This window comes from Oryctolagus cuniculus, chromosome 2 (genome assembly GCF_051225735.1).
Source record: "Oryctolagus cuniculus isolate XC-2025 breed Fujian yellow rabbit chromosome 2, ASM5122573v1, whole genome shotgun sequence".
NCBI classification, from domain to species: Eukaryota; Metazoa; Chordata; class Mammalia; order Lagomorpha; family Leporidae; genus Oryctolagus; species Oryctolagus cuniculus.
Window position 1 is genome coordinate 137,271,865 of NC_142868.1, and position 27,759 is coordinate 137,299,623.

At 50.3% G+C, this 27,759-nt stretch overlaps 1 protein-coding gene across 11 annotated transcripts in view; it reads left to right on the forward strand.

Annotated features, from left to right (window-relative positions):
• Positions 1-27,759, forward strand: part of TGFA (transforming growth factor alpha) — a 104,410-nt gene that overhangs the window by 731 nt on the left and 75,920 nt on the right. For 2 of the 11 annotated variants that reach the window (XM_089327588.1, XM_089327589.1), the window contains exon 1: positions 11-500. The exons of 5 other annotated variants lie outside the window; for them this stretch is intronic. In XM_089327588.1, the coding sequence (XP_089183714.1) occupies positions 440-500 (61 nt within the window). In that variant the 5' untranslated portion in view covers positions 11-439. Of the gene's footprint in view, positions 1-10; positions 501-27,759 lie in introns of those variants that run through there. 4 more of the 11 variants (XM_089327594.1, XM_089327595.1, XM_089327592.1 and 1 more) reach the window with 4 other exon arrangements.

Below are 27,759 nucleotides of genomic sequence, written 5' to 3' on the forward strand. Positions count from 1 at the left end.
CGTACGCCGCCTGCTGCGCGCCCTGCGCCCCCCGGCCCCCGGTTTCTGCTTTCTGGGGCGGAGTGGGGGAGTCCTGCGCCCGCCTCGCCGCGTGGAGGGAGGCCGGTGCTTTTGATGGCTTCGAGCCTGGGAGGCAAGGGGAGTCCTCCCTATATTTCGGAGTGGGGGGCTGTGGAGCGCCCAGGCTTTCCCCGGGAAGTGGCCGTCTGGGCGGTGCGTGAGAGCGCCGGGGAAGGGGAGCGCCCTGTGGCCGGGTTTGAACTTTAATCCGCCGCGGCTGAGTCTGTTCTCACACACGCCCACACCTGCCTGCTTACCTGGCCGCCTGCTAGCCGGGCTGTGGCGAGCCGGGCGGGTGCCGAGCGTGCGCCCCTTTGGCCGCCGGGTCCTTCTTCCCGGAGCCCCTAGGCCCGCCGAGCCCCTAACCCTAGGCTTGCAAATGTTCACGATCGGCAGAGGCGCCCTCAGTCCTCCCACTTTAGGAGCTCTTGGGCTTCAGGGTAGGTGTTGGATTTTTGTGCGGATTAATTGTTCTTTTAATTAACTTCCCCGGGAGAAGTGGTTTCGGTGTCAGCCGAGGCCAGGCGTGAAACCCTAGACGGAGCGCTGCCTTTGAGTTTGTTCTTGGAAACGAAGGGTGGGGGAGGGGACGTCACGCCCCGCACGCCGGGTTCGGGTCCGCGGGGTGCGTGAGTCTTTCCACCGCGAAGCTCTCGGGGCTCTGCGTCAAGGGGGCGCGGGGCCGGCGCCGGGTCTCTGCGCTGTTGGGACAGCCGATCAGTAGCCCAGGCGTCCCGGCTGTTGCTGCGGCCTTCCGTGAAGTGAATTTTCGGCCAGTGGCCCCTGAGTTTAACCCTGTAAAAGTAAGGTGCTCGCCGCGAGGTCAGCGGAGTCCGAGGAAAGCTGCGGAAACGTCGCGCCCAGATGCCCAGAGACCTGGCCTCACCCAGCGCCGTGTGGGCTTGCAGAGACTCGGGGACGCGCCGGCGGTCCTGTCCTTGAGGCAGGAGGCACTCGCTAGCACGGAGGTCTCGGAGCCGGGCGCTCCTGGCGGCCGCCTTGCCTGAAACGCACCAACAGGTGACAGGATGATGGGCGGCTCGGTGGTTTTCTTTTCCTGAGAACTATCTTGAGTGCGCCTCTGTGTGCGTGTGGACAGTTGTATGGATTTCAGAATTGTGAAAGCAGTACAACATTACGGATGCAGTGGAAGCCTTCTGGGTATGATTGCACGGCTTTGGGGGAATAATAGTACTCCTACGATTTGTTAATGCGGTTCAGGGGCTTTGCCTTTATTCAGTATTCGTTTTCATGGTGGTCTTAGTATTCCTCCCCCTCCCCCCATTCCGGGGTGGGGGGCAGTGCCGCACCAGAGCCGGGGTTGGTGAGCAGTGGGACCCGGGCCATGAAAGAAGTGGAAGAAATGTGAATACGCAGAAGCACCTGCCCGTGGCTAGGACAGTCTCCTCTCCTCCCCCAGGTCTGGGGCTTTGCCGAAAGGCGTGGATGCCCTAGAATCCTTGTTCAGCTGGGTTTTCTGTTGAACTCCGAGAATCGCAAGGTGGTTATTCAGTGGAAATTAGAGGCAGGAAACCTTGCTGGTCAGCACATTTGAGGAAGTCTCTGCAAGTTACCCTCCCCCCACCCTAGATTGCTCACCGATCTCGCATCATATAATTTTTCTCTTCTGCTGGAGAAGGTTCTCTTCAACTTGACTTTTGTTTCCGCCTTTAAGAAAAAGATGCATCAACTTAAAAAGGTTGATCGGTATTAAAGACCGGCTCGCAGAATTTCAGCAGATCAGCTGAAACAAGTAGAGAGGGGGCAAAGGCAGGAGTCATGCACACCACTGAGGACACCTTTTTATTAAAGGAGAAACCAGAGCCGTTAGTTCTGTGCCTTTACTGGAGCTCCCGCCTCCCACATGCTACTTTAATTTGCACGTTTCCTCCTGAACTGCTTTCCTCTCTAATTTTTCTTCAATTAGTTGAAGGCAGTTGCAAGCAAATCAGCCATTCTGTCCTCGCCAACGGGATCTGGAAGACCTTCCCGGGATCTGCTGAGGAGGGCCTGGCTGCTGGAAAGCTGACCTGATACTTGAGGACCTGGGACCCGAGCCTTGGTTCTTGTTGTGTGTGGAGCTTGTGGGCCCTGTTGCCCGCATGGCAACATGGGAAATGCAATCCTGGCTCCTGTGGTGGTGGCGGCGGCGGCTGCCACCTCAGGCCTGGTTTCCGTGGCTGGCAAGCAGACCTCACAGGGGCCTGGCCCATCCAAATGCACGTCCTCCTGTGTGTCCAGGGAGCGTGCATGATGTCGCACCAGTGACCTAGCTTTTCTGTGCCTTTTCTCACTTGCGAAATGGGGGTATGAATAGTGTTGTTGAAAATATCTAACATCTGATGAGTGTGCCTGGCACATAGTAAGAGCTAAGTTTTGGCATCATCATCGTCGTCGTTGTTCCTTTACACCCCCTAGAATTCCAGACATCGTGACAGGTTATGGGAGTTCTGTACCTGAGAGTTGGTCCATTTTAAACTGATCTCCCTACTCCTAACCCTCCCTAAACCAGAAAAATACCGCCCACGCTAAAACCATCTTTAGGGGATTCCTGGTGAATATCACTGGGCAGATGTCAAAGTCCAGCAAGTGCAGTGGTGCTTTTAGATGCCATGAATTCTTTAATTTTTGACGCAAAACATTGGTATCTCAGTGGTCAGTTGTCTGTGGAGCCAGTCCCTGAAGAGGGGATAAGACCATACCCACCTGCCCTCCCGGGGCGTTCTGAGACTCAAACACGATGGTGACTATGCAACTACTTATAAATCAGAACAATAAGGGTCGCATACAAAATGAGCTGAGTTTATGATACAGATTGGGTTCTGTAGTTCGGGGATGAAGAGGGTTGTGTTTTGATGTCAGCTCCTGTAAGTGAGGACTAGACATAGCCCTGAAGCAGGATGTCATAGGAACAAGGCAGGCAGTGGGAGTCAGGACTGGGGGACAGCAGGAGCTGCAGACAGCTCCTCGTCTGCTCCATTACCTGGCAGTGAGGTCTTGGGAGCCAACGGCGGAGGTTTGCCCGGGGCACACGCTTTCCGGGTTGGGCAGTCCTACTTAGAGTGTTCACGGAGAAATGTGGGCCATCAAGGTGGATACGGAAGCCTTTGAGGCTGGCCCCACTGTATTTGCTTTTCCAAAATTCAGTTTCCTCAGAATAAAGTGACCTTTCTGTGAATACTCAGTGTCCCCTGCGCAGGGGACCTTTCTTAGAGGAGTAAATGATGTTTCCTGTGCCCGTTACTATGGTGACATACAAAAAGTAGATGGCTTTTCCATTAGACCTGTCTCTAAGGACCTTTTCACAGTGTCTCTGATTAAGGCCCCACTCTCTGTGCTCCGCACTAACAGGACTGGCAGTGGGAGTAGAGCTGGGGTCAGCCAAGCTGAGAACAGCTTGTGCACGCCGCCTTGGGCATCTTGTGCTTGGTTTCCTACTCAGAACATCTGTAGAATCCCCTTCTCTCAGGAGTCACCACAGAGCTGATTAGCACAGGTGGCTGGAGGTGGCTCCGTCGGTGAAAGAGTGTCCCTGTCCCCTAGGTCCCCAGGTGTGGCTTCTGCTGGAGCTGGGGCAGGAGGGACACTGACTGAACCACAGTCACGGGTAGGGTGACTTCGAGCTTACCTACTGATTTTTATCTAAGGTATGTTCTGATGTCTTGAATGCCACCGTGGATTTATGAACCATCATAAGGCGCTTCTGAGGCTGCCTTGCTGAGCAGGGCGGAGTTAGGACTCTTGCTGAGATCTGTTCATTGTTGTGAGAGTTCGTACGCTTTACTCACAGAAAATGTAGCACTCCCTGTTATTAAACCTACCCTTCCAATGCTCAGCACCTCACGCTTTCCTGTTTTGTTTGTTTGTTTGTTTGTTTTTGATTGCCAAAGACTTACCATGGTTTTTCTGCCATTCCAAAATTTTAATTGCCAATTTTTAAGGATGAACTTCATCCTGTGCTAAAGGGCTGGGAGTTTAAGGCAGTATCTAGATAGAGGAGGATTGGGGCATTTTACCAGGGCTTTTGGGTTTGTTTGGCTTCCTCCCACACCTGCCATATGATGTCAGATATAAAAATCTTTCATAGAATCAAGAAAGCCACAAATCGAGGCCACTTGATCCATCTCTTAAGAGCAAGGCCCCTTCCCTTTAAGCCTAATCTAAAAAATCTGAGTAAATTCTTTTAAAGAATTATAAATTGTTCTGTACTCACTGTAACTTAAGAAATAAATAGGGGCCAGCATTTGACACAACAGGTGAAGTTACCTCCTGTAGCGTCTGCATCCCATATGCGTGCCAGTTCAAGTCCTGGCTGCTCTGCTGTGATCCAGTACCCTGCTCATGCACCTGGGGAAGCCGCAGATGATGGTCTGGGTACTTGGGCCCCTGCCACCCACGTGGGAGACCCAGTTGGAGTGCCAAGTTCCTGGCTTTGGCCGGGCCCAACCGTGGCCATTGCAGCTATTTAGGGAGTGAGCCAATGAATAGAAGCGCTCTCTCTATATATTAATCTCCTTCTCTCTCTGTAACTGTCTTTTTTTTTTTTTTTTTTTTTTTTTTTTTTTTGACAGGCAGAGTGGACAGTGAGAGAGAGAGAGACAGAGAAAAAGGTCTTCCTTTGCCATTGGTTCACCCTCCAATGGCCGCCATGGCTGGCGTGCTGCGGCCGGCGCACCGCGCTGATCCGATGGCAGGAGCCAGGTACTTCTCCTGGTCTCCCATGGGGTGCAGGGCCCAAGCACTTGGGCCATCCTCCACTGCACTCCCTGGCCACAGCAGAGAGCTGGCCTGGAAGAGGGGCAACTGGAGTAACTGTCTTTCAAATAAATAAATCAAATGGAAAGAAAGAAGAGAAAGAAAGTAAGTTGTTAATTGGACTTAGAAAAGAGTTGATTGAAATGGCATTTGATGCATTTTGCTGGGGCCCTGTTTGCCCTAAGTCAGAAGTTCTCATTGGCCTTACCTGAGAGGCTTCATGCTTCCCTCATCTCCGGGTGGCACTCAGCAAGTGCTTGTAGGTGGCTGGAGTTGTCCCAGGAAGGGCTGGGACACAGAATTCCTTTGTGTAACAACCGGCCTTCTATTGCTTCTCCTTTTGGGTTTTACTCTTCAAAGGTGTTAACGTTTCTGGCTGAGAACCCAAGTAGCAGAGCCGTGGCCCCTGCGTGTTCTGCTGAGGAGTAGCCATGGCTGGGTCTTGCCTCTCTTCTCTGCTGGGTTGGGGATTCCTTCATTTTTGTCTCTGCCTTTGGCACTTCTAAGCACGGGCGAAATCTCAGAAGGGACCTTAAGGATTTAATGACCTCCTGGGTTGTCCAGTGCAGGGTTCCTCCAAGGACAGGCTATGCTGGCAAACACAAAGCATTTGGCTGTGTTAACATGAATCCTGGAAAACTCTTTATTATGGTCATTACCAATGCAACTAGTCTGTAGAATGTCATTTTAGTTTTTTTTAATATTTATTTATTTATTTGAGAGGCAGAGAGAGAGAGTCTTCCATCCGAGAGAGGGGGGAAGAGTGGGGAAGGGAGAGAGAGAGGGAGTCTTCCATCCACTGGTTTACTCCCCAATTGGCTGCAACAGCCAGAGCTGCGCCGATCTGAAGCCAAGAGCCAGGAACTTCCTCCGGGTCTCCTATGTGGGTGCAGGGGCCCAAGCGCTTGGGCCATCTTCTACTGCTTTCCCATGCCGTAGAGAGAGCTGGATTGAAAGTGAAGCAGCAGGGTCTTGAACCGGCATCCATATGGGATACTGGCGCTTCAGCCCAGGGCGTTAACCTGCTGTGTCACAGTGCCGGCCCCTTATTGTTATCTTAAAAGTAGATTATGATTTATCTTTAGTTTTTATTTATCTTTATCTACTTGAAAGGCAGAGAAAGAAAAACTGACTGGCGTTCCATCCGTTGGTTCACTCATCAAATGCCAACATTGGCCAGGGCTGGGTTGGTCCAAAGCCAAGAGCCCAGAATACTCAGTCTGGGTCTCCCATGTTGGGGGCAGGGGCTTAAGCATTTGAGCCATCATCTACTGCCTCCCCAGGCCACATTTGCAGGAAGCTAGACCAGAACAGAAGAGCCAGGACATAAACGAGTGCTCCCATATGTGGTACAGGTATCACACAAAGCACCACAGCACCTAACTCAGTTTAATGCTTTATGATGGCAAAAACATTTTTCTATAGAATACGTAGAAAATTAAGGAGAATATAAGAGTTGTAATGACCTGTAACTTGCTACTGAAAGATTATGACGATTAACCTTTTGTTGAACCTGATGGATGAATGTACAGGTAGATAGTCTTTAAAAGCTTGCATGTATTCCACTGGACTCACTGCTGTTGTGTCAAAACAGTCTTTCACAACAAACATTTTTTATGAAATTCAGTATTCACTTATAACAATCAAGGGAATACTTTGCTTGGTTGTATGTACCACAACTAATTTGGAAGCACTTTGGCCATGTAGGTTTTTCACTGTTACAGATAATCCATTCATTGTTTTGAGAAATTAAATCAATATTTTTTAGAAGTCAATGAGGCAACAGCTCTCAGTTTTAAATGCATATAACTTCTGAGTCATCAGTTTTACTGTGTAGTATAGTCTATATAAACACTTGTTGAAATGTGCAAAGTGTAAAAGATGTTGTGGCTGAACAGTTTGCCAGAGCAGCAAGTTGCCAGTTACACTGTTAATGAAATGATTTACTATGTAGCTGTTTAAAAGAGTGAGGGTCTTCTTAAAAGCTTGAAAGAACAGATCCAGGCTTATATGTATAAGTGTGTGTGTTTGTGTGTACACACAAAGTATATACATACACACACACACACACACACACACCTGGGTTTGGTTAATTTTTTGTTTTGCAAGAAACATATATTAAATGTGTAATGCCTAAAGTCAAGATAAATGATACAGAAGACATTCTTAATAAAAAATGTGTCAAACATTTATGTATATTTAGGATGAATACATAGGAATTGGTCCTTTCTCCCATCAGCAGTTTACAAGTGCCCATTTTCTTGAGTCTTCCATATTACTATAAGTTACACTTGCTGTTTGCCAAGTAGATCAGAGAAAAGGATCTCAACTCAGTTTTCATATTAGTATTTTTGAGAGTGAGTGCATTTGATGACTGTCATTTTGTTATTTGTATCTTAGCCTGTTTTTTGTTTTATTAGTGTTTGATCATTCTTTTCTTAGGAGTTTATACTAACATTTTATGTAAAAATTTTAATCCTTTGTCAGTCATAGATTATAAGTATTTCCTCCCATTTCTTTTCTTTGTGGTCTTTTGATATTCCTAAGGTTTTTATTTTTATGTAGCAGAAACTGCCTTTCCCCTTAAGTTTTCTGCTTTGCTTGTATACTTAGCAAGTCCTCCTTTGTCTGTTTTCTTACTTTTTTCCTTCTTTCTTCAGTGGTCTCACAGGTTGTGTTGAAAATCCTATCTATAATTTAGTTAGGGTGTGGTATGAGGCACAACTAATATTTCATGTTCTTGAAAGCAAGCAGTGAATAGTTCTACTTACCATTTATGGGATAATCCATCTTTTCACCATGGTTTGAAATTTCATTTTTATTATATGCTAAATTCTCAAAAGCACTTGGATCCATTTGTACAGTTTGTTTGGTTCCATTATTTTGTATTTTTTCCTTTACTATGAATTTTTAAAAATTTATTTTTATTTTCATTTTCAATTTGTAAGGCAGAGAGACAGAAAGCAATCTTCATCTACTGGTTCACTCCCCAAATGCTTGCAATGGCTGGGACTGGGCCAGACCAAAGCCAGGAGCCCAGAACTCAATTTTGGTCTCCACATGGGTGATAGGGGCCCCAGTACTTGAACCGTGCATCAGCAGGAAGCTAGATTGGAAGTGGAGAAGCCCCAACATCCCAAACCACGACCAGCGTGCTGCATCAAGCACCCATCCTGGGGCCAGCCCTGTGGCACAGCTGGTAAAGCCGCCACCTCTGACGCTGGCATCCCTTTAGGGTACCGGTTTTTATCCTGACTGCACCACTTCCAATCTTGCTCCCTGCTAATGGCCTGGGAAAAAACAGCAGAAAATGGCCCAGCATTTGGCCCCCTGCTATCCCCATGGGAGATCCAAATGAAGCTCCTGGCTTAGCCCTGGCTGATGTGGCCACTTGGGAATTGAACCAGCAGATGGAAGATTCCCTCTTTTTCTTTCTCTCTCTCTCTCTGAAACTCTGAAACTCTGAAATTCAAATAAATCTTTTTAAAAAAAAGAAACCACCCCCTCTTACTGTGAAATTGTTCGGGTACTCATTCTGTTCACTGAGCACCTGTTGTGTGCTGGCAGCACTGCTGATGCTGAGGCAGCAGCCCAGAAGGAGATGGAGCCCATGATCTCATGGAGCTAAGTCCTAGTGGATGGGACATTTTTCCTATTTATTTCAGTTGGCTATGACTAGTATATAAGTGATTTTTTTTCATATTTATGTTTTAATAGGTTTTGTTCATCTTAATAGTTCTTTGATTCTCCTGGGTTTCTTTTGGGTAGATGATCATGTAATATTGAATATGTTGACTTTGCCTCCTTTTAATATTTTTATCTTGTAACTGTTTCTTTAAGTGCAAACTAGAACTTTAAAAACACCTTTAAAAATAATTATTTTGCCAGCACTGTGGCTTAATAGGCTAATCCTCCACCTGCGGTGCTGGCACACCAGGTTCTAGTCCCGGTCAGTGCACCGGATTCTGTCCCGGTTGCCCCTCTTCCAGGCCAGCTCTCTGCTGTGGCCAGGGAGTGCAGTGGAGGATGGCCCAAGTGCTTGGGCCCTGCACCTCATGGGAGACCAGGAGAAGCTCCTGCCTTCGGATCAGCGCGGTGCACCGGCTGCAGCGCGCTGGCCGTGGCGGCCATTGGAGGGTGAACCAATGGCAAAGGAAGACCTTTCTCTCTGTCTCTCCCACTGTCCACTCTGCCTGTCAAAAAAAAATTATTTGACACAGACAGAAGAGACAGGGTGAGTTCCTGTCTGCTGGTTTACTCCCCAAATGCCTGCAACAGCCAGGGCTCAGCCAGGGCAAAGCCAGCAGCCAGGAATGCAACCCAGGCCACCCACGTGGATGGCAGGGACCCAAACACTGAGCTACCACTGCTGCCTCCCTGGGTCTGCATGAGCAAGGAGCTGGAGCCAGAGTCGGATGTTGAACCCAGATACCCCCTGATGTGGGCTGCAGGTGTCCTGCCTGACCCAGTGATCTCCTTTTAATTGAACGTGTGTGTGTGTGTGTGCGTGTGTGTGTGTCTGGCCCCAGTTACCATGACTTTAACAAATGTCAAGCAAAGTAAACACCAAAGTCCCCCAAATAGACACAAAACTTATAGAATATAGAATTAAAAGCTAGTTTATTTTGATGCAAAAAATTTCAGAAATCATAGTACATTGGGTATTCAAAAAGTTCATGGAAATGCACATTATGAAAAAATACAGGGTCCGGCACTGTGGCACAGCGGGTTAACGCCCTGGCCTGAAGCGCCAGTAACCCATATGGACGCCGGTTTGAAACCCTGCTGCTCCACTTCCAATCCAGCTCTCTGCTATGGCCTGGGAAAGCAGTAGAAGATGGCCCAAGTCCTTGGGCCCCTGCACCCACGTGGGAGACCCGGAAGAAGCTCCTGGCTCCTGGCTTTGGATCGGTGCAGCTCCGACCGTTTAGGCCAATTGGAGAGTGAACCAGGGGATGGAAGACCTCTCTCTCTCTCTCTCTCTCTCTGCCTCTCCTCTCTCTCTGTGTAACTTGACTTTCAAATAAATAAACCTTTAAAAAAATATGGAGTCAAAAAAATTTTTTTGAAAGATTTATTTATTTATTTGAAAGAGTACACAGAGAGGAGAGGCAGAGAGCGAGCGAGAGAGAGGTCTTCCATCCCATGGTTCACTCCCCAGTTGGCCGCAACAGCCAGAACTGCGCCGATCAGAAGCCGGGAGCCAGGAGCTTCTTCCGGGTCTCCCACATGGGTGCAGGGGCCCAAGGACTTGGGCCATCCTCTATTGCTATCCCAGGACTGGAAGAGGAGCAGCTGGGTCTAGAACCAGCACCCATATGGGATGCCTGCACTTCAGGCCAGGGTGTTAACCCCCTGAGCCACAGCGCTGGTCCTGGATTTAAAATTTTTTTGACACCCAAATAATCATTGTTTAATTCCATTTTCCATGAACTTTTTTGAAGTGCCCTAATTGTTTTAAAGTTTGCTGCTTTTGAGATTTATTTTTGACGACCCCTTTTAAAGCATCACAGAACTCAAGGGGAGTTTTACCATGAATGGAGCTCCCTCCCACAAGCCCAGGTACACAGTTGGCTTCCACAGTCCCTCTCAGCAGAGCTGTAAGAGTAAGGCGGCTCTGATTTGGGGCATGTGTGGCCTTGGAATTTCTATTCTGATGCTTCTTTAAAAAGCTGAAAGTCCTCCAAATTTCCTCTGGTGTCCCTTAGGTGTTACTACAGCACAGTGACAGCTTGCCGAGAACTACTTTGTCCATTTTTTGTTCTTTGCTTTTTAAGATCAGTACTACGTCTTGGTAAAAATACTCAGTCCTCTCAGGGAGACCCTGTCTTCCGCTCCTGTTCCTTCAGGGCATGAGTCTGTGTCCAGATGAGGTCAGGACAGAGTGTAGAAGGCAGGTGTGCCTCTGCTGCCTGCCCACTCTCCTGCTGGCTGGGTGGCTTCTGAGTGATGGCTGTGCTCCCTGGGCTGCGGGAGATTACCTGGCTAAAGGGCACCCATGAGCAGCCCAGGCTGCAACAGAGAGGCTTGCAATTACACACTCTGCCCCCTTCCCTCCAACAGGCCAGGGCAAGCAACAAGGAAAACACACATTCAGGATTCTTGGGGTGGGGGTGGGGGTGGGGGGAGTCAAGGGGCTGGTGCTGTGGTGTAGCTCCTTAAGCCGCTGCCCGCAAGGATATGGGATACAAGTTCAAGTCCAGGCTGTTCCACTTCCCATCCAGCTACCTGCTAATGTGCCTGGGAAAGTAGCAAGTGTTTAGACCCCTGCACCCACTTGGGAGACCTTGGAGAAGCTCCTGGCTTCCATCTGGCTCCATTCTGGCCATTGCAGCCATCTGGGGAGTAAACCAGTGGATGGAAGATCTCTCTCTATCTCTGTGTCTCTCCCTCTTTTGCTGCAACTCATTTTCAAGTGAATAATATTTTTTAAAACGGGAAACAAGAGTTGAAGACCTGTAACTTTCCCGTGGCAGTGGCCCAGGGCACTGGCACATGAGCGGTGGTGGGACCTAACCGCATCCCTCACTGCCCCTGGGCTCAGCTGGACACAGAGCGCTCCTCCCTAGGACGGTGCCCAGGCTCTGAGCTGTGCACCTGCGGGAGGCGGCGTCAGGACGCTGGTGTGCTGCGCACGCTCCTTGCCGGCAGCTTGAAACCGCGGCAGATGCTTCTTGCGCGTGGCACACCTTGGGCGTTACACACAGGGCTTCAGGGGATGACTCTGTCAACTAACTGGGTTGGAAGGAAAGCAAGTCTGGGGGCTGCGCATTTTTGAGGAATGTGAGGTCAGCTGATTCTCCCGGAAGCTCACCAGCCTCTCTGCCGGCCCCCAAGGAAAGCCCCAAGAACAGTGCAGGCCAGCTCCTGTCCTAGAACTTGCTTACCCCCTGTGCTCCTCCTCTTCCCGCTCCCCAAGTGGGTCGTGCGTGACACGCCCCCTTCTCCTCTAGCCCTGTTAGCCCCATTCTTTTCCCAAAAGAAGTCAGAATCTTGACAAGCAAAAGAACCTAAAAACACAACACGTCCCACTCCCCAGAGATATCCTCTTACCAGCTTTACCTGCCCGGGGTCTAACGGCCCTTTCTGGCCCTGGATACAGATACTTTGTATTTTTCCCCCCTCCTTCAAAAATTGTATTTGGTATATTCTGTTTTTTTTTTGGTGTGTGTGTGTGTGTGTGTGTGTGTTTTTAACAGGCAGAGTGGACAGTGAGAGAGAGACAGAGAGAAAGGTCTTCCTTTGCCGTTGGTTCACCCTCCAATGGCCGGTGCAAAAGGAGCCGGCGCATCGTGCTGATCCGAAGCCAGGAGCCAGGTGCTTCTCCTGGTCTCCCATGCGGTGCAGGACCCAAGCACTTGGGCCATTCTCCACTGCACTCCTGGGCCACAGCAGAGAGCTGGCCTGGAAGAGGGGCAACCGGGACAGAATCCGGCGCCCCGACCGGGACTAGAACCCGGTGTGCTGGCGCCGCAAGGCAGAGGATTAGCCTATTGAGCTGCGGTGCCGGCCCTAGATTCTGTTTTAAAATCTGCTTTTTACTTGAGTGTCTAGGGACAATATTTATGTGGCCAACATAAATATATAAACTTATTTTAGTAGTTATGTATTCTTTTATACAGTAATGTTGTATTTTCCATCTCAATGATGACAAAGATTGTTGCAAACTTAAACATTTAAAACTAAAAGGGAAGTTCTCCCAATCATTAGCAGCATCTCCTATGATTTCTATGAATTCGTCCCCAGAACTGGATGATAGTTCACTTTTTTCACCCTTCAACCTGCCCTCCTGAAAAGCTGTACAAATTCACTCTCATCAGCCAGCGCCAAGGCTCACTAGGCTAATCCTCCACCTGCAGTGCCGGCACCCCGGGTTCTAGTCCCGGTCGGGGCACCAGATTCTATCCTGGTTGCTGCTCTTCCAGGCCAGCTCTCTGCTGTGGCCAGGGAGTGCAGTGGAGGATGGCCCAGGTGCTTGGGCCCTGCACCCGCATGGGAGACCAGGAGAAGCACCTGGCTCCTGCCTTCGGATCAGCGCGGTGTGCCAGCCATAGCGGCCATTTGGGGGGTGAACCAACGGAAGGAAGACCTTTGTCTCTCTCTCTCTCTCACTGTCTAACTCTACCTGTCCAAAAAAAAAAAATTCACTCTCATCATCTATGTGTTAAGGCCCATTTATTAGAAAAATCTATCATTTTCTATTATGTTGACAAAATGATATTATTTTAATTTGTGTTGCCTTGGCTTTTAATGGAATTAAATGCTTTTTCATGTTTAAGTATTTGAGTTTATTTTCCTGTGGGTTATCTATTCATGTCCTTAAACTGTGTTTTGGGTAAGTTAGTAATTGTTTTGTAAGCAAATTTTAAAAGTATGTTGTTACACATTGAAAACATCTGTGGCTTTCCTTTTGCAATTATGTGAGTTGTGTTTGAGTTTTAAAAGTGTGATTTTATTTTTATTACCTTTTTTGGGGGTGGGAGATAAATAGATTGCTCCCATCCTTGGTTTGTTCCCCAAATGCCTGAAACTGCCAGGGCCAAAGCCAGGAGCCGGGAGTGCAATCCAGGTCTCCCACACAGGCGGCCAGAACCCAATCCCTTGAGCCCTCACCACTGCCTCCCAGGTCTGCATCAACAGAAACTCCACCCAAGAATCAAACCCAGGCGCTCCATCGCGGGATGTGGGCAGGTTCCCCACTCGGCTACACCTCTGCCCTGCTTTCTCCACTTCTGAGTATTGTAAACTCTGCTCATGACTCCCCTGTGGTTAATACTTAATCTTGCGATGGGAAAGGATTTTCTATGACCAATTGATTAGTAATGTCCCCTTGTATTTTTCTGTTGTTACTACTACAATCTGAATTTTAATTATTTGGGAATGTATTTTAGTGTAGGGTGTGAGATAAAGACCTAATTTGCCTTTTGGTCAAATAATGGTACCCCAGAAACCCTAACCTTATTTGTTAAGTAATTTATTCTCTACTCACTGAGTTCAAGTTCTACTTGGTGACTTAGTACTTTCTTAAGAACTTGGATCTGTTTGTGGAGTTTCTTTTCTATGCATTGATCTGAGGATTGTGGCTGTAATGTGCCACCCCCATGAGCTGGAATGTGTCATTGCCCCAGAAAATTGGGGCAGAAAAGATGGAGTGCTGGGAAGGTAGACAGTACATTTCAGGGGCTGTCCTCATTTCTCACCACTCCTGCTAGGGTGTTGTAGAGGAAAAGGTTACCTACTATATTTCTCTCCCTAGAGAGCACATGACTCGCCCCATTCCCTAGTTTGGCTAGAGACCGATGAGCCTGGATTCTTACTGCACTGAGACACGGGTGGCCCACTTATGCCCTCTCCTGATTTTTTCTGGAAGTTTGTGCTCTGCAGGGATTGAGGTGGAAGTACAGTCCTCCACTAGACATTGTGGTGACCTGAGCCTCTCTATTTCCACATCCCCTTTCAAATGAGGCACTGTGGAAGGCATAGGTTGCATACTTGGAACCACTTGTACCAAACTTGCTACATCTCTCTGGAATAGGGAATAATTAGGGAATCAAACAAAAGTACAATGGTGGTGTCAAGTCCTGTGTTCTTGCCAGTTTCTGTCCGCTGGCTCTGACCATTTCTGATGAAGAGGCGTTGCACTCTCCAACTACAATAGTGGATGCATTTTTGTCCCCCTGCAGTTCGGTTGATTTTTGCTTTGTGTGCTTTGACACCATCGTTAGGTGCGTATGCACGTTAAGGTTTGTCATGTATGATTCCGAAGCTATTTTAGGGTCTCTTGGAGCCTGACGGCCATCCCTAATGAACTTCTTGCCACTACTTGGTACCTGTGGTGATGCAAAATCTCTGTTATTACCCAAGAGTGGGAGAGTTTCAGAACTATGCTCTATTTTAACTTTCTTTGGGCAGAAAAAAATAAGACATTATTTCAATTTCCTGGAATAGAGCTCTTTTATGGATAAGGTAATGTACCCTTCTTTCATTGAAGTCATTATTTCAAATAAATTCTGTTCTGAATCTTCTATGGGCGGTAGAAGGTTTGGGCTAATGAGCTGGTTATGCATCAGCAAATCACTTGAAAGTTTTACTGTTGGGAAAGCAACATCAACTCTATGTGATGAGAGCTCATTTTCTTACAAAGGGCCTCTTTCCCAAGCTGTGCAACAAAGTGTGGGGGGGGGGGTAAACTAAACAGTCCTTTCAACTAAATTGGATTTTTTGTTGGATTTCAGAAAAAAAGGCGGGATATTTTCCTTTTAATAGGAGAACAGAGGCCTGTGGTCGGTCCTAAGATGTCATCCCACATAGATTGCATCCAAGTGATCAAACAGTAGTTGTGATTTTTGTGAGCCAGGCTTGATGCGATGTTTGGTTCAGAATTCACCCAAGGTAGTATATTATGGAGTCAGCCGTCATCCCACATAGGTTGCATCTAAGTGATCAAGCAGTGGTTGTGATTTTTGTGAGCCAACTTAATGCAATGTTTGATTTGTGATTCGCCCAAGGTGTAGCATATCACAGAGTCGATGGGATGAATGACAAAATAAGATCTGTCGGCCTGAAGTGAGGGTGTTACCTAGGTAGTTGTTTCATTTGTGTTACGGATTTCAGGTCGGGAGACATTTAACGGCATCAGATCTCCACTAGGTTTGGTGCTGTTGAAGGAAAGGGAACCATGAACTGGCCCTTGGCCCCAGCCCCTGAATTTCTTGTGAATTGTGGCAGAAGCAGAGGCAAGCTTTTTTACCTTGTGGCATGAGGTCCAGTGAGCACCTTGGGCCCAGAAGGAAGGTTCTTGGTGTGAGGAGGCAAACGCACTGAGAGAAGATGACAGCGACGGCCAATGCTCGGGAGGTTCCTGGTTCGGGGTAAACTCTTTAAGTGCCTTAGGCATTGCACAAACCCTTTAACCCACCTAGGAATCTTTTTTTTTTTTTTTTTTTTTTTTTTTTACAGGCAGAGTGGACAGTGAGAGAGAGAGACAGAGAGAAAGGTCTTCCTTTGCTGTTGGTTCACCCTCCAATGGCTGCCGCGGCCGGCACGCTGCGGCCGGTGCACCGCGCTGATCCGATGGCAGGAGCCAGGTGCTTCTCCTGGTCTCCCATGCGGTGCAGGGCCCAAGCACCTGGGCCATCCTCCACTGCACTCCCTGGCCACAGCAGAGAGTTGGCCTGGAAGAGGGGCAACCGGGACAGAATCCGGCACTCCGACCGGGACTAGAACCCGGTGTGCTGGCGCCGCAAGGCGGAGGATTAGCCTAGTGAGCTGTGGCGCCGGCCCCCACCTAGGAATCTTATGAGATTTGCTGAGTATCCCAATTTTTACAGGCAAGGAAACTAAAGGCACAGAATCTTAGGTAAGATGCCCAGTCGCCCACAGACAGCAAGTGGTGGAATGAGGATTGGAAGCCTGGACCCGCGTCTCGTGTCCTAGCCACTCCAGCATCCTGGCTGTGTCAGTCCAGGAAGGCTGTGGCTGCCGGAGCCATTCCTGTGGGAGAGCACCATGGTGTAGCAGACCCTGGGCCAAATGGCATCAGACTGCCAGTCAGCCACCCCCGTATAGTTACCATATTGAGACGACTTGCCATGCAGCTTAAAAAGAAATACTTTAGGGCTGGTGTTGTGGCCTAGCGGGTTAAACCACCCCGTCTGCAACACTGGCATCTCATATGGGTGTGGTTCGAGTCTCGGCTGCTCAACTTCTGATCCAGCTCCCTGCTAATGCACCTGGGAAAGCAGCAGAAGATGGCCCAAGTGCTTGGACCCCTGCACCTATCAGAGCCTGGGATGAAGCTCCTAGCTTTGGCCAGGCTCAGCCCTGACCATTGTGGCCATTTGGGGAGTGAACCAGTGGATGGACGATCTCCCTCTCACTTTTCTCTCTCTCTAACTCTGCTTTTAAAATAAATAAATACATCTTAAGAACAAAAATACTGCTACTTCTCAATTCTGTGAAACAAGAAGAGTGGAAGGCTTATGTGCTCCCGCAGTCGGGAGTTCAGGCTTTTGAAAGAAGATAACCACACGAGGCATGCTATTTGACATCATTTGCTTTGATCCAGCAACTTCAAATAATAAATTCAATAATGGGAGACTGTTTGCTTTTCTACCACAAGTGTTTTAAAAGCCCTTGTTTTAAAGGGTGCTCGTGCTTGATGCAAGATCCTCACTCTGAAACCCTCTGCTGGGGAGCTGGCCCCACCCGGATGCCTCCCCAGGCAACATTTTCCCCAAATCACAGCAGAAGACAGCAAGTCTTCAACACGTTTACTTGAACACTTTCAGTCCAGCTAAAGATAGAGCCTGTGTTAACACATTTGCTGGTGGCTGGCCGGCTTTCACACTCTGCACCCCCAACTTGAGCCGTGGCAGGTACCCACAAGAAGCACAGGCAGTTCCCTGGACTCCATGCAGTAGCAGACGACGCCAGAGCTAGCATCTGCTCCTTCCCTGCCTATAGGAAGTTCACTCCTCCCTCGGCAGCCTCTGATGGCCATTGTCCCTCTGAATAGCTACACTGTTCACCCCTCAAATGTTAGAGCTGGGCCACAGAGCTGGCATTCTCCATGCATCTGTTGAAAATGGGTTTTTGCTCTTGGGTAAAAGCTAAGGGAATTACGCACGTTGGCAGACCATTTACAATGAATCTTTAAAAGGTTCTCCAGGGAGCAGGCAGGTGGCTTGGCCGGTAAGATGTCCCACGTTGGAGTGCCTAGGTTTTAATCTCCACTCCTGACTCCAGCTTCCTGCTGCTGTAGACCCTGGGGGGCAGTAGGAGGTGACTCAGGTGGCTGAGTTCCTGCCGCCCACAGGGGAGTCTTGGATTGAATTCCCAGCTTCTGTCTTTGACCTGGTCTGGGGCCAGCTGTAACAGGCATCTGGGAGTGATGTTGGGACTGAACCAAAAGATAGGAGCTCTTTCTGTCTCTCTGCCTCTCAAATAAATTTTTTTTTAAAAAAGGTTCATGGAAAATGTACATTGTCTTTTTTTTTTTTTTTTTTTTTTTTTTTTTTTTTTTTTTTTGACAGGCAGAGTGGACAGTGAGAGAGAGGGAGACAGAGAGAAAGGTCTTCCTTTTGCCGTTGGTTCACCCTCCCATGGCCGCTGCAGCCGGCGCACCGTGCTGATCCTAAACCAGGAGCCAGGTGCTTCTCCTGGTCTCCCATGGCGGTGCAGGGCCCAAGCACTTGGGCCATCCTCCACTGCACTCCCTGGCCACAGCAGAGAGCTGGCCTGGAAGAGGAGCAACTGGGACAGAATCCGGTGCCCTGACTGGGACTAGAACCCAGTGTGCCGGCGCCGCAAGGCGGAGGATTATCCTAGTGAGCCGCAGCGCCGGCCAATGTACATTATCTTTTAATTCCACTTTTTTTCCAAAAGCTTTTGAGATACTTTATATTACAATATTGATACTGATATTACAAACCAAACAGGATCTCCTCGCAATGAGTGTGCTTCTAAAAGATGTGTGGGTCTGAAGAGCCTGGATCTCATTTAAAGCACTATTTGATGATCCTTTTCTAGAACAATCTCCCTGTTCCTTTGCTTGCAAATTCAAATCATTCACAAAAAGCAGACTGCAGCCCGGGCCACAGCCACACAGAGGCGACTAGCTGACTGGTATGTGAGAGGTGCTTCCCGCTGGTCTGCCGGGGAAGGGAGAGCTGGTGTTTTCGGGCTCAGGAAACCCCGCTGTCTCCCAGGATTTAAACACAGAGCAGAGGTCTCCTTGTCGTTTCTACAGAGTGTTTCCACATTGCATGGTAGGCGTCTTCCATCTATGTTTGGGTCACCTACTCGATTTGCGGCCCAGTGTCTCTCATCTCTTCCCCTCTGGTTGCATTTTATTGCATCGTTCAGCAGGTGGGGCGTGAGGGTTTACTGTTTTGGAACAGAGTTTTCCTTTTGGGTGCAAATCTCTTCATCTTTCCAGTGTGTACCTCAAAACCCAAGAAACCCAAATAGCATGGAGCTGGTGAGTGACAAGGAAAAGACTTGGGTGAAATAAGCTTCATCCCCCAGCGGTGCAGACAGTCACCTGGCTGTCTTCATAAATGTGCTTCGCCCACCGGGGAAGAACCACACTGGCTGGCTGTTTCCAGTTCCTGTGCCAGGGGAGGTGGCTGAAGCGGGGAAAAGATGTTACTCCAGCCAGTGCCTGTTCGCAGTCTGCACCGGGTGGGTGGTTTATCTGAGTTCCCAGCCCTCGGAAATGAGAGGTGGGCCCGTGATGGAGCCGTGTGTGTGTGTGAGAGTGTGAAAGCTAGATTGTGCTAAATTACCTAGCCGTGTGTTTTTCTTGGTTTTCTGCATTTTAGTTTCTTCCATAAATGGTTGCCGTTGTTTTTCACCTGGGCTGTTTATCACCTGATGAGCTATTTTCGGAGGCTTCACAGACAGAGTTTCGCTAAAACTCAGGCTTTATTCATGTGAAGGCCTTTGTGCTTTGTGGAGGTGGACACTCTGAATAGCTGCTGGTGTTCTCCCATGCTGCCTCCCCTGTACTGAGAAGGGAGAAGGGGTTCGCGTTGATGGCACCGGGGTGCCCACCGGTGTCTCTGGGTGACCGGCTTGCCCCAGCAGCAGTTCTGCGTGAGTGTGAGGGAGCCTGTGTGGTTTCATCTGGTAGTTCTGTGTCCCATGTTGTGGATGCTTTGTTTCACCTTCTCACACCATTCTCAACGTCCGCACTAACTTTCCGTGGTTGGCCAGTGTCTTTAGTGATGACAAAGAATGGACCCCACGGCTCTCTTCACTTCTCTCTGCCTTCGTTCTCCACCTGTCTCTCACAGAGAGCATCACTGGTATGGCAATGGATATTTTGTGGGAAGAACTAGGAAACAGTTCATCTTCCAGGCCAACCATGAACACTTGGAAGTGGCTGTTTAGAATTTGGAAGCTGCATTTGAGTTCAGTGGAAGTAGTGCTGTGATCGGTTAATATCTGCAGTGGTTCAGCGAGCAAGTGGTGATATGTGTGCAGTGTGTTTGCATTCCTAGGAGATGATGGGTCATCCTTCTCAGGAGTGAGAGAGGAGCAGGTGCTGTGGCACAGACGGTTAAGCTACTACTTGGGGCACACAAATCCTATATCAGAGTGTTGGTTTGAGTCCTAGCTGTTCCATGCTCCTAATCCAGCTTCCTGCTACTGTGCCTGGGAGGCAGCAGATGATGGTCCAAGTACTTGTGTTCCTGCCTCCCCACAGAGGAGACCTAGATACAGTTTCTGGGTCCTGCCTTCAGCCTGGCCCAGCCCCGGCTGTTGCAGGCATTTGGAAACTGAATCCTCAGATAAAAGATATCTCCTTCTGTCTTTCCATGTCTATCACTCTGCCTTTCAAATAAAATAAACCTTAAAAAGAATGAGAAAAAGATGGGCCTCCAAGAATTAAAGGTGTTTTTATATTGCTCATACGAGGGCACTTCAAAATGTATCCTGGAAAACAGAATGAAAAAATGAGTTTATCTTGGCACCCAAAAATTTGAAATCCACAATAACTTTTTTATAGTGTGTACTTTCTGTGAACTTTTTGAAGAAACCTTCTATTTCATGCCTTTTTACTTAAATATACCACTTGGGTTTTGTAAAGGCATTCCATGAACTTGTTATCATAGCCATGTTGAAGCATACCAAGCCCTTTTATACCAGCTGGGCACCCTGGCAAGGCGGGGGCCCTGGGAGGGGTGGGCTCGTGTGTCCTGATGCCCTTAGGGACATGTGGGCTGTTTCCCTCCTCTCAAGTGAGAAGCAGAAATCACAGCTAATGCCGGGCAGTAAAACTGTGTGGACATTTAAGTCTGCTGATCTTGGCTCTTACTGAGCTGTTAACGGGAGTGTTCTGGCTGCCTCCTTGTCAGCAGGAACACAGCTCCTACGTTTTTAAGAGGGAGGGACTCTCTTCCCTGCCGGCACGTGGCCTGCTAGGGTCCTCCAGTGCCAACAGCCATCGCAGCACCGTTCTCCCCATATCCGTGTGGACAACTGTCTGTCAAGTTCTCCTCCCCACCCTACCCCCACCAACAGACATTGGGGAGGGGACGTGGAGGAGAGTGGGGTCCTGGGTTGTGTGCTTCTGGGGCCTGGGAGGTCACTGCAGACACTGTGATTCAGCGCCCGGGCACCTTGGGCAGTTTGCAGCGTGCGTGTGCTCTCTTCCTGGTCAGCGCTGACCTATTCGTTTTGTGGCTGCAGATCCTTCAGCCCGTGGTGCTGTCAGGCCAGCCCACAGCTGGGCAGGATGTCACTCAGAATGGGCTTCCCATGGCACAGCCACTGTTGTCTGCAGGCTGACACGTCCTGGGTATTTAACATGGGTCTTGTGGGAAAGTGCGTAGTAGCGGTAGAACAACACTCCTGGGACTTGCCTGGAGATGTAGGGACAGAACCTCCGTAGCAGGTCGTAGCACCCTGGAGCAGCCCGAGGAGAATGGGCAGGCCCTGGAAGGGAACTTGATGAGAGATCTTTAGAGAAATTATGGAACATGAGGACCAAGATGAGATTTACTTGGGTGGATTTGACCCTTGTGGGTGTTGAGCCTCCTAGTGGGTGTCTCAGCGTCTGTGTTCTTATTTATTTGTTGATTTGCTTTTTACACTTTGGAGGGAGACAGGAAGTCACAAAGGGGTCTTTAAGACATTGATGAAGCTGTCCTTGAAGCTGCCCACGGCCCAGGAAGGTGAAGAGAAGGCAGCAGTGGTGCAGAGAGAGGCGAAGCGCACCTGCCACGTTCAGTCCATCAGGGGTCTCATAGGCCCCATTTCCGCTGTGTTCTGACCTGTCTACTTCTTGCATCCTGCATGGCGCCCACCTGGTTTTCCGGTTTCCACTCCTGCTCCTGACAGCCTCCTCTGACCCCAGCCCCCTGAATGACACTGCCGGCACCTACATCAGAGGCTGTTGCTCCTCTGCTCAAAGCCTTCCTGGGGCTTGGAATAGAGTCCAGACTCCTAGGGCTCCCCACAGGAGGCGTCTGCCTGGCTGGCATCTCTCCGGCCTCACTTCCTGCCACTGTCCTGCCGCAGCCTCACCAGACTTCTTGCTCTTTCTTGGACAGGCCAAGTTCACTCCCCACGCCCACCAGGACCTTGGACTTGCCGTCCCTCTGCCCCACAGACTTCCAGGACTGATGGGCTCATTGTATTGAGGTCTCTGTAGATGTCAGCTCTTCAGAAAGGATGTCCCTGATGACTCTGTCTATCCCTACCCATCCATGCCAGCACATGCGCACATACACGATGAAGAAAATGCTGAGAACCGCCATCCAGAACAGTACCTACAGTGTCTTCTTCCAGAAGGAGAGGCTCTTGATCCCACAGGTCTTTACAAAGCCCTCCTGCTCAAATAGGAGTCCAGGTGTTGTCCCATTTGGCTCATGCTGGCGGGACATCTGTGTGGAACTTACTGGCAGGCTTGGCTCAGGAAGGAACTGGGTTCAGCAAGTATCCGTGGTGAGCTGGGTGTGTGTGTCGGGCACTGTTCTGCGTGCTGAGGATACGGTGAACAGACACTCCCCTGCCCCTTGCACACAGCCTCGGATAAACAGATGTTGGGTTGTGACAGTGCTATGAGCCAAAGTGAGCGCAAGTGGGGAGTGCGCCACCTGCATGTGGCCTGGTGCCATGTGTCCACAGGAGGTTCGTGCTGGACAGAGCCTCCCCGCCTCCTGCAACACACTCAGCTCCTTTCCTGCCTGCATCACGAGAAAGGGCGGGACGAGGGGCTGTGCAGTTTGGAGCAGTGGGTTAAGTCACTGCCTGCCACACCAGCATCCCATATCAGAGCACTCTGCTTTCAATCCAGCTCCCTGCTGGTTCTCCTGGGAAGACAACAGATGATGACTCCAGTGCTTGGACCCCTGCCACACACCCTGTGGGAGACCCTGATAGAGTTCCAGGCTCCTGGCTTCAGGCAGCCATTTCAGAAGCAAATCAGTGCATGGAAGATCCATCTCTTTCCTTCTCTCTCTCTTTCTTTGTTGCTCTACCAAATAAGTAATTCAGTTAAAAAAAAAAAAAAAAAAAAAAAAAGAGTTCTCTGGAGCCGAGGCTTCGTTGTGCTCTGAAGGCTGCATCTGATGCCCACTTGGGAGCCCAGCCTTGGGTGTAGCTAGGAGGCCAAGAAGTCGGGGTAAACCTCTATGCTGGTAACCATGTTCCGCTCCCTCCATTGGAGCTCGCCGACAGCGGACGGAAAATTGTGTTGACAGCTTACCCCAGCCCACACAAGGTTCTCTGTTTTATGTGAGAAACCACACAGGCAGGTCCAGCCGCCCTGAGAGCAGGATTCCCTTGGTTGTTTCCAAGGCGGCTCGGACTCCCGACTGTGCCTCTCAGCCTCTGTCTCGGAAGGTTGCCAGGGAGCCCCCTCGCATGCTGCGCCAGCCTTCCCTGCCTCCCTGCTGCCTCTGCCGCCTTGGCCATGGTCTCTTCCCGTGGGGATCGTGGTTGACCTCCACTTCCGTCATCCCCATGCGCCCAGTGTGAGTGAGGCCCGGGGCTCAGGGTGGCCCAGCCCGGTGGGATCCATCCCTGGCCGAAGCTGGTCGCTGCTGCTCTCTGGGAGCCGCTGTGCCCCAGCGCTTGCTTGTTGAGCCTGGTCCTCCACCCATCTCACAGGGTGCGAGTAGCCACGTTGGAGGGCCGTGCTCCACAAGCATTGCTTGCTACACTCTTGCCTGCTTACATTGTGAGCTGAGTCAGGTGGGGAGCGATGGCTGGGAAGCAGGTGTTGTCTTCTCCTTTCCTCCCAGGCAAGCCGACAGGGCCTTGGGCACCACTGAGAGCCTTGGCGCTCCGGGAGCACCCAGCAGTGTCTCCTGTGTGTGCAGAGAAGCCCGAGCTGCTGGCCACTGCCTTTCTGGGAGGAGGACATTGTGTTTGAACTTCAGGCAACAGGATGACTGGGTGGTTCAGCCTGAGGAGTAAAGCAACTCAGCTTCATGGTGTGGCAATTGTCATTAGCCAGTTTTGTTTGGTTTCTGTTCTTGAGTCAACAGACTTTCTTAAAAAAGGTTTATTTTATTTATTTGAAAGGCAGAATTAGAGGGAGAGACAGATCTTCCATCTGCTGATTCATTGCTGTCTGCTGCTGCTTTCCCAAGTGCATTGGCAGGGAGCTTGATCAGAAGTGGAGCAGCCAGGACTTGGAGATGGTGCTACTGTGGAATGCCAGTGCCTCAGGCGGTGGCTTAACCCACTGCACCACAGTGCTGTGCCCTCCATAGGCTGTTTCTTAGAGCAGTTTCAGGTTTACAGCAGAACCCAGCAGAAGGCCCAGGGAGTTCCCACACACTTCCTTGCCCTGTGCCACAGTCTCTCCTGCGGTGACTGCTGGGCTGGGGTGTGTGTGGGTCACAATAGAGGAGCCAGTATTGGCACACTATCACTAACTAGAGTTAACGTTACTTAAAACTAGATGGAAGCCACAGTCCCTCGTTCATGTCCCATTGTGCTGGTGTGCTGTGGGTTTTCACAGGTGTGTGATGACCGTATCCTCCTATACCCCAGTGGAGTCACTGTCGGAAACATCCCCTATGTTCTGCCTGCTCCAGCCCTCTTCCCTCCCAAGCCCCTGGCCACCGCTGATCTGCCGCTGTGTCCGCAGGTTTGCCTTTTCCAGAATGCCATGTAGTTGTCATCCTATGGTGCAAAGCCTCTTCAGACTGGCTTTTTTCACTTGCTAATATGCATTTAATATTTCCCATGTTTTTGTGTGGATTGATGGCCTATTTCTGTTTTTCTTTTTTTAATTGAGTTTCTTTGAGAGGCAGAGAGAGTGAGTGTGTGTGTGTGTTCATCCCTTGGTTCATTTCCCCCAAATGCTCTCAGTAGCCAGGAGCTGAGAAACTCAGTCCAGGTCTCCCACATCCATGGTAGGAACCCAGTTATTTGAGTCATTACCTCTGCCTCCTGGGGTCTGTGTTAGCAGGGAGCTGGGGACTGAACCCAGATGCTCCAGTGTGAAGCACTAGGCTGAATGCCCTGGCGCATTTTTATTACTGCATAATAATATCTCACTGGGTAGATGGACCACAATTTATCCATTCACCTGCCGAAGCACATCTTGGTAGCATCCAGGTTTGGGTGACTGTGGACAGAGCTGCTGTAAACATCCATGTGAAGGTTTTTCTGTGGACGTGAGTTTTCCACTGATTTGGGCAAATACAAGGAGCACTGTAGCTGGATCCTGTGATAGGAGTGTATTCGGTTTTGTAAGAAACTGCCGCACTGTGTTTGAGAGCCTTGTGCCGCTCCGTGAGTTGCTTTTGGTTGCTAAACCCCTTCCCATCAGATGAATCTGGTTTTTCTAGGCAGAGTGCCAGCAATACCCTGAATGCTGCCGTCCGAGCCCTGTTCTGCTGCCCTCCTGCTGGGGCTTCAGTGGGGAGCGCTGCCCCTCCGTTGTCTCTGTATGCTCCTGCCCTTGCTAGAGCCGAGCCCTCCGAGCAGTGAGCTCCCTCGTTTCCTGCCCCCTCTTCGTTCCTGCTTCTCATCTCTGCCTTTTCCCCAGCGAAAGGCAAGGGGTAGGTAAGGAAAGGAGAGAGAGCAGGGTCGGCAGGGAGATCCCACCCCTCGGGCTCTGGGGAAGAGCTGCTGTGTCTTCCCCAAGGATTTGGCTTCCGTCTGAGGTGCATTAAGCAGCCACCGCTGAGACGTCCACCATGCACTCTGCCCTAAAACCGTGGGCCGGCGTGCCTTGTTCTTACTGGTTTGACTCCAGAGTCAACAAATGACATTTCCTCCTATGACTCAGTGCACGTGGGGCATTCACTGAGCAGCTTTGCTACACACAAATGTGACAGTGTGCATTGGTCTGAGGGAAATACATCTGGGGCTGTGGAACGAACCGTGGACCAAGAGAAAGTCCAGTGAGTTTCTCGCTGTGTATTCCCTCCCTCCTGGGCTCCTGAGTCTCTGTGGAACCTCATGACTACAGCAAACTTGGGGTGGGTTTTGGTTGCAGCTTGTCTTTAGAGAGAGGCTTCGTGTTGTGCAACCCACATGCTTTGGGTTTCTATGAAGAGACAGACAGGAGGCATGCACAGGTGAACATCAGAACAGAAGGAAGCGCATCCCTCCTCCCACTGTGAGACCGTTTGCAGGGCTCTTGTGAGTGTCCCTGTCAGCTCATGTATCTGCCAACTACTTCTGTTTCCCCTGAGTTCTGGTCCTTCTGTCCATGTGCAGCTGCCGCTGAAGGGACTGTCCCAGTTGGGGTCCACAATTTCTCAACAAGGTGTCCTGTTAGCTGCAAAATCAGGGCAAAGTCCATAGAGGGCTGGCATCCCGGCCTCATCTATTAGGTACCAGGAGTGTCCCCCTAATCATTGCGACAGTCAGAAAATTACCACTCCCAGAGGCACCACCAGCAGTGCCAACCCCTGGGCTCGGGAGTGGTCAGGTTGGGGGTCTCCTAGTGAGAGACTGGTAAATCTGGATGGAGGAATGACCCCATGGCAAGCCAGGAAGCGGAGAGAGAGAAGCTAGGCTGAACTTGAACTCAAGTAGTCAGCCCTCTTGCAAGAACCCTCCTCTGAGCCAAAGACCTCCCATCAGACACACCTCTCAGATGCCATGATTAGATCTCGTCTCCACCCTTACTCCATTCATCATTAGCATTAAGACATCAGACCTGAAACGTGTGCCTGAGCTTCCAGGAGACAAGTACTGCTGTGCCCATAACGAACGTGGTGATCAGCACTGGCGCAGCCCTGTCCCCACCCGACTCCTGGGCTCGTGCCACCTTGATCGGAGAGTTGGCCAAGTCCCACAGGTATTTATGTCGGCCACACCCCGGGCCTCGCAGTGACTCCTGCAGGGCCATTCCAGGGGGTCCTGAATGTCGTGTTACAGTGGGTGGTAATCAGTTTGTCAACCCCATGATAGTCACGTGGAGCAAATGGGGCAGAGTTCAAGGATGGCTTATCCTTGCCTGCTCCCTGCTCCCTGCTCCTATGCAAGTGGTTTGCAGCAGGTGGGTGTCTGAGGGTGGCCTCAACACAGCTGAGGGGCTGCACCTGCTAACTCTGCTGGTCCAAGGTGCACATGAGCAGAACCACTGCTGAGCTGGCCTACAGGATGGCCGGGGAAGCTGAGGTGAGGCCAATGGGCTTTCAGGGCTGGGGTGGGGGCTTGAACATCCTCAGGACTCTTGCAGAGCTGGCGTTGGGTTCCTGTATTTCTGATGCTGTCTCATCAGCCACCTCACAGCTCGGAGGGGCCCAGGGCTGTGGACAGACCCATGGTATCTGCCCCCTTGAGCCCCAGCCTTGTCTCTGACACACTCCTATCCCTTCTGACTTCCTCTGGGACTCTGGGAAAGTCAAACATCACCCTCACCAGAGTCGCCGCGGGGTTCGAAGCCTGCTGTCCCGTGGCTGGAGCAGGTTTGTGGAGTGCCATGGCTCAGTGCGGCTTCTTTGCGCCTCTGAGCTGGCTCCCACTGGAGCCTGTTGGCGATTCAGCAGCCGAGGGGCTCCAGCCTGCCTGACAGTGCACTGCCATACTTGCCCTGCTGCCTGGCAGTGCCCAGAGCCTGGGAGGGGCCCTCAGCCAGCCAGGGATGGAGCAGGCTCTGGGGAAGAGGAAGGAGGATGGTCAGCTCAGCGCGCAGCCCCTGAGGGTCCAGGTCTCGAAGCTTTAACTTGGTGGAGATCCAGTGAAAGAGGGGTAGTGTGAATCTGCACAGATGGGAGTGAGTGCTGGGCCTGCCCGCCCTCTGCACGTGCTCCACACTGCCTGGTTCACGCACTGATGTTGGTAGAGCTGTGCGCAGGTGTGCTATTGGCTGTGCTTTGTAGGAAGGGGGGCAGGGGAGCAGGGGCAGTAGGGGGAGATCCCCATGCGGCAGCCTGAGGCGTTGCCTTACACCTGCCAGGCCTTGGGGAAAAAGGCATCTCAACAGGGTGGTGCTGCTCGCCTCTGCGAGGCTCTCTGTGG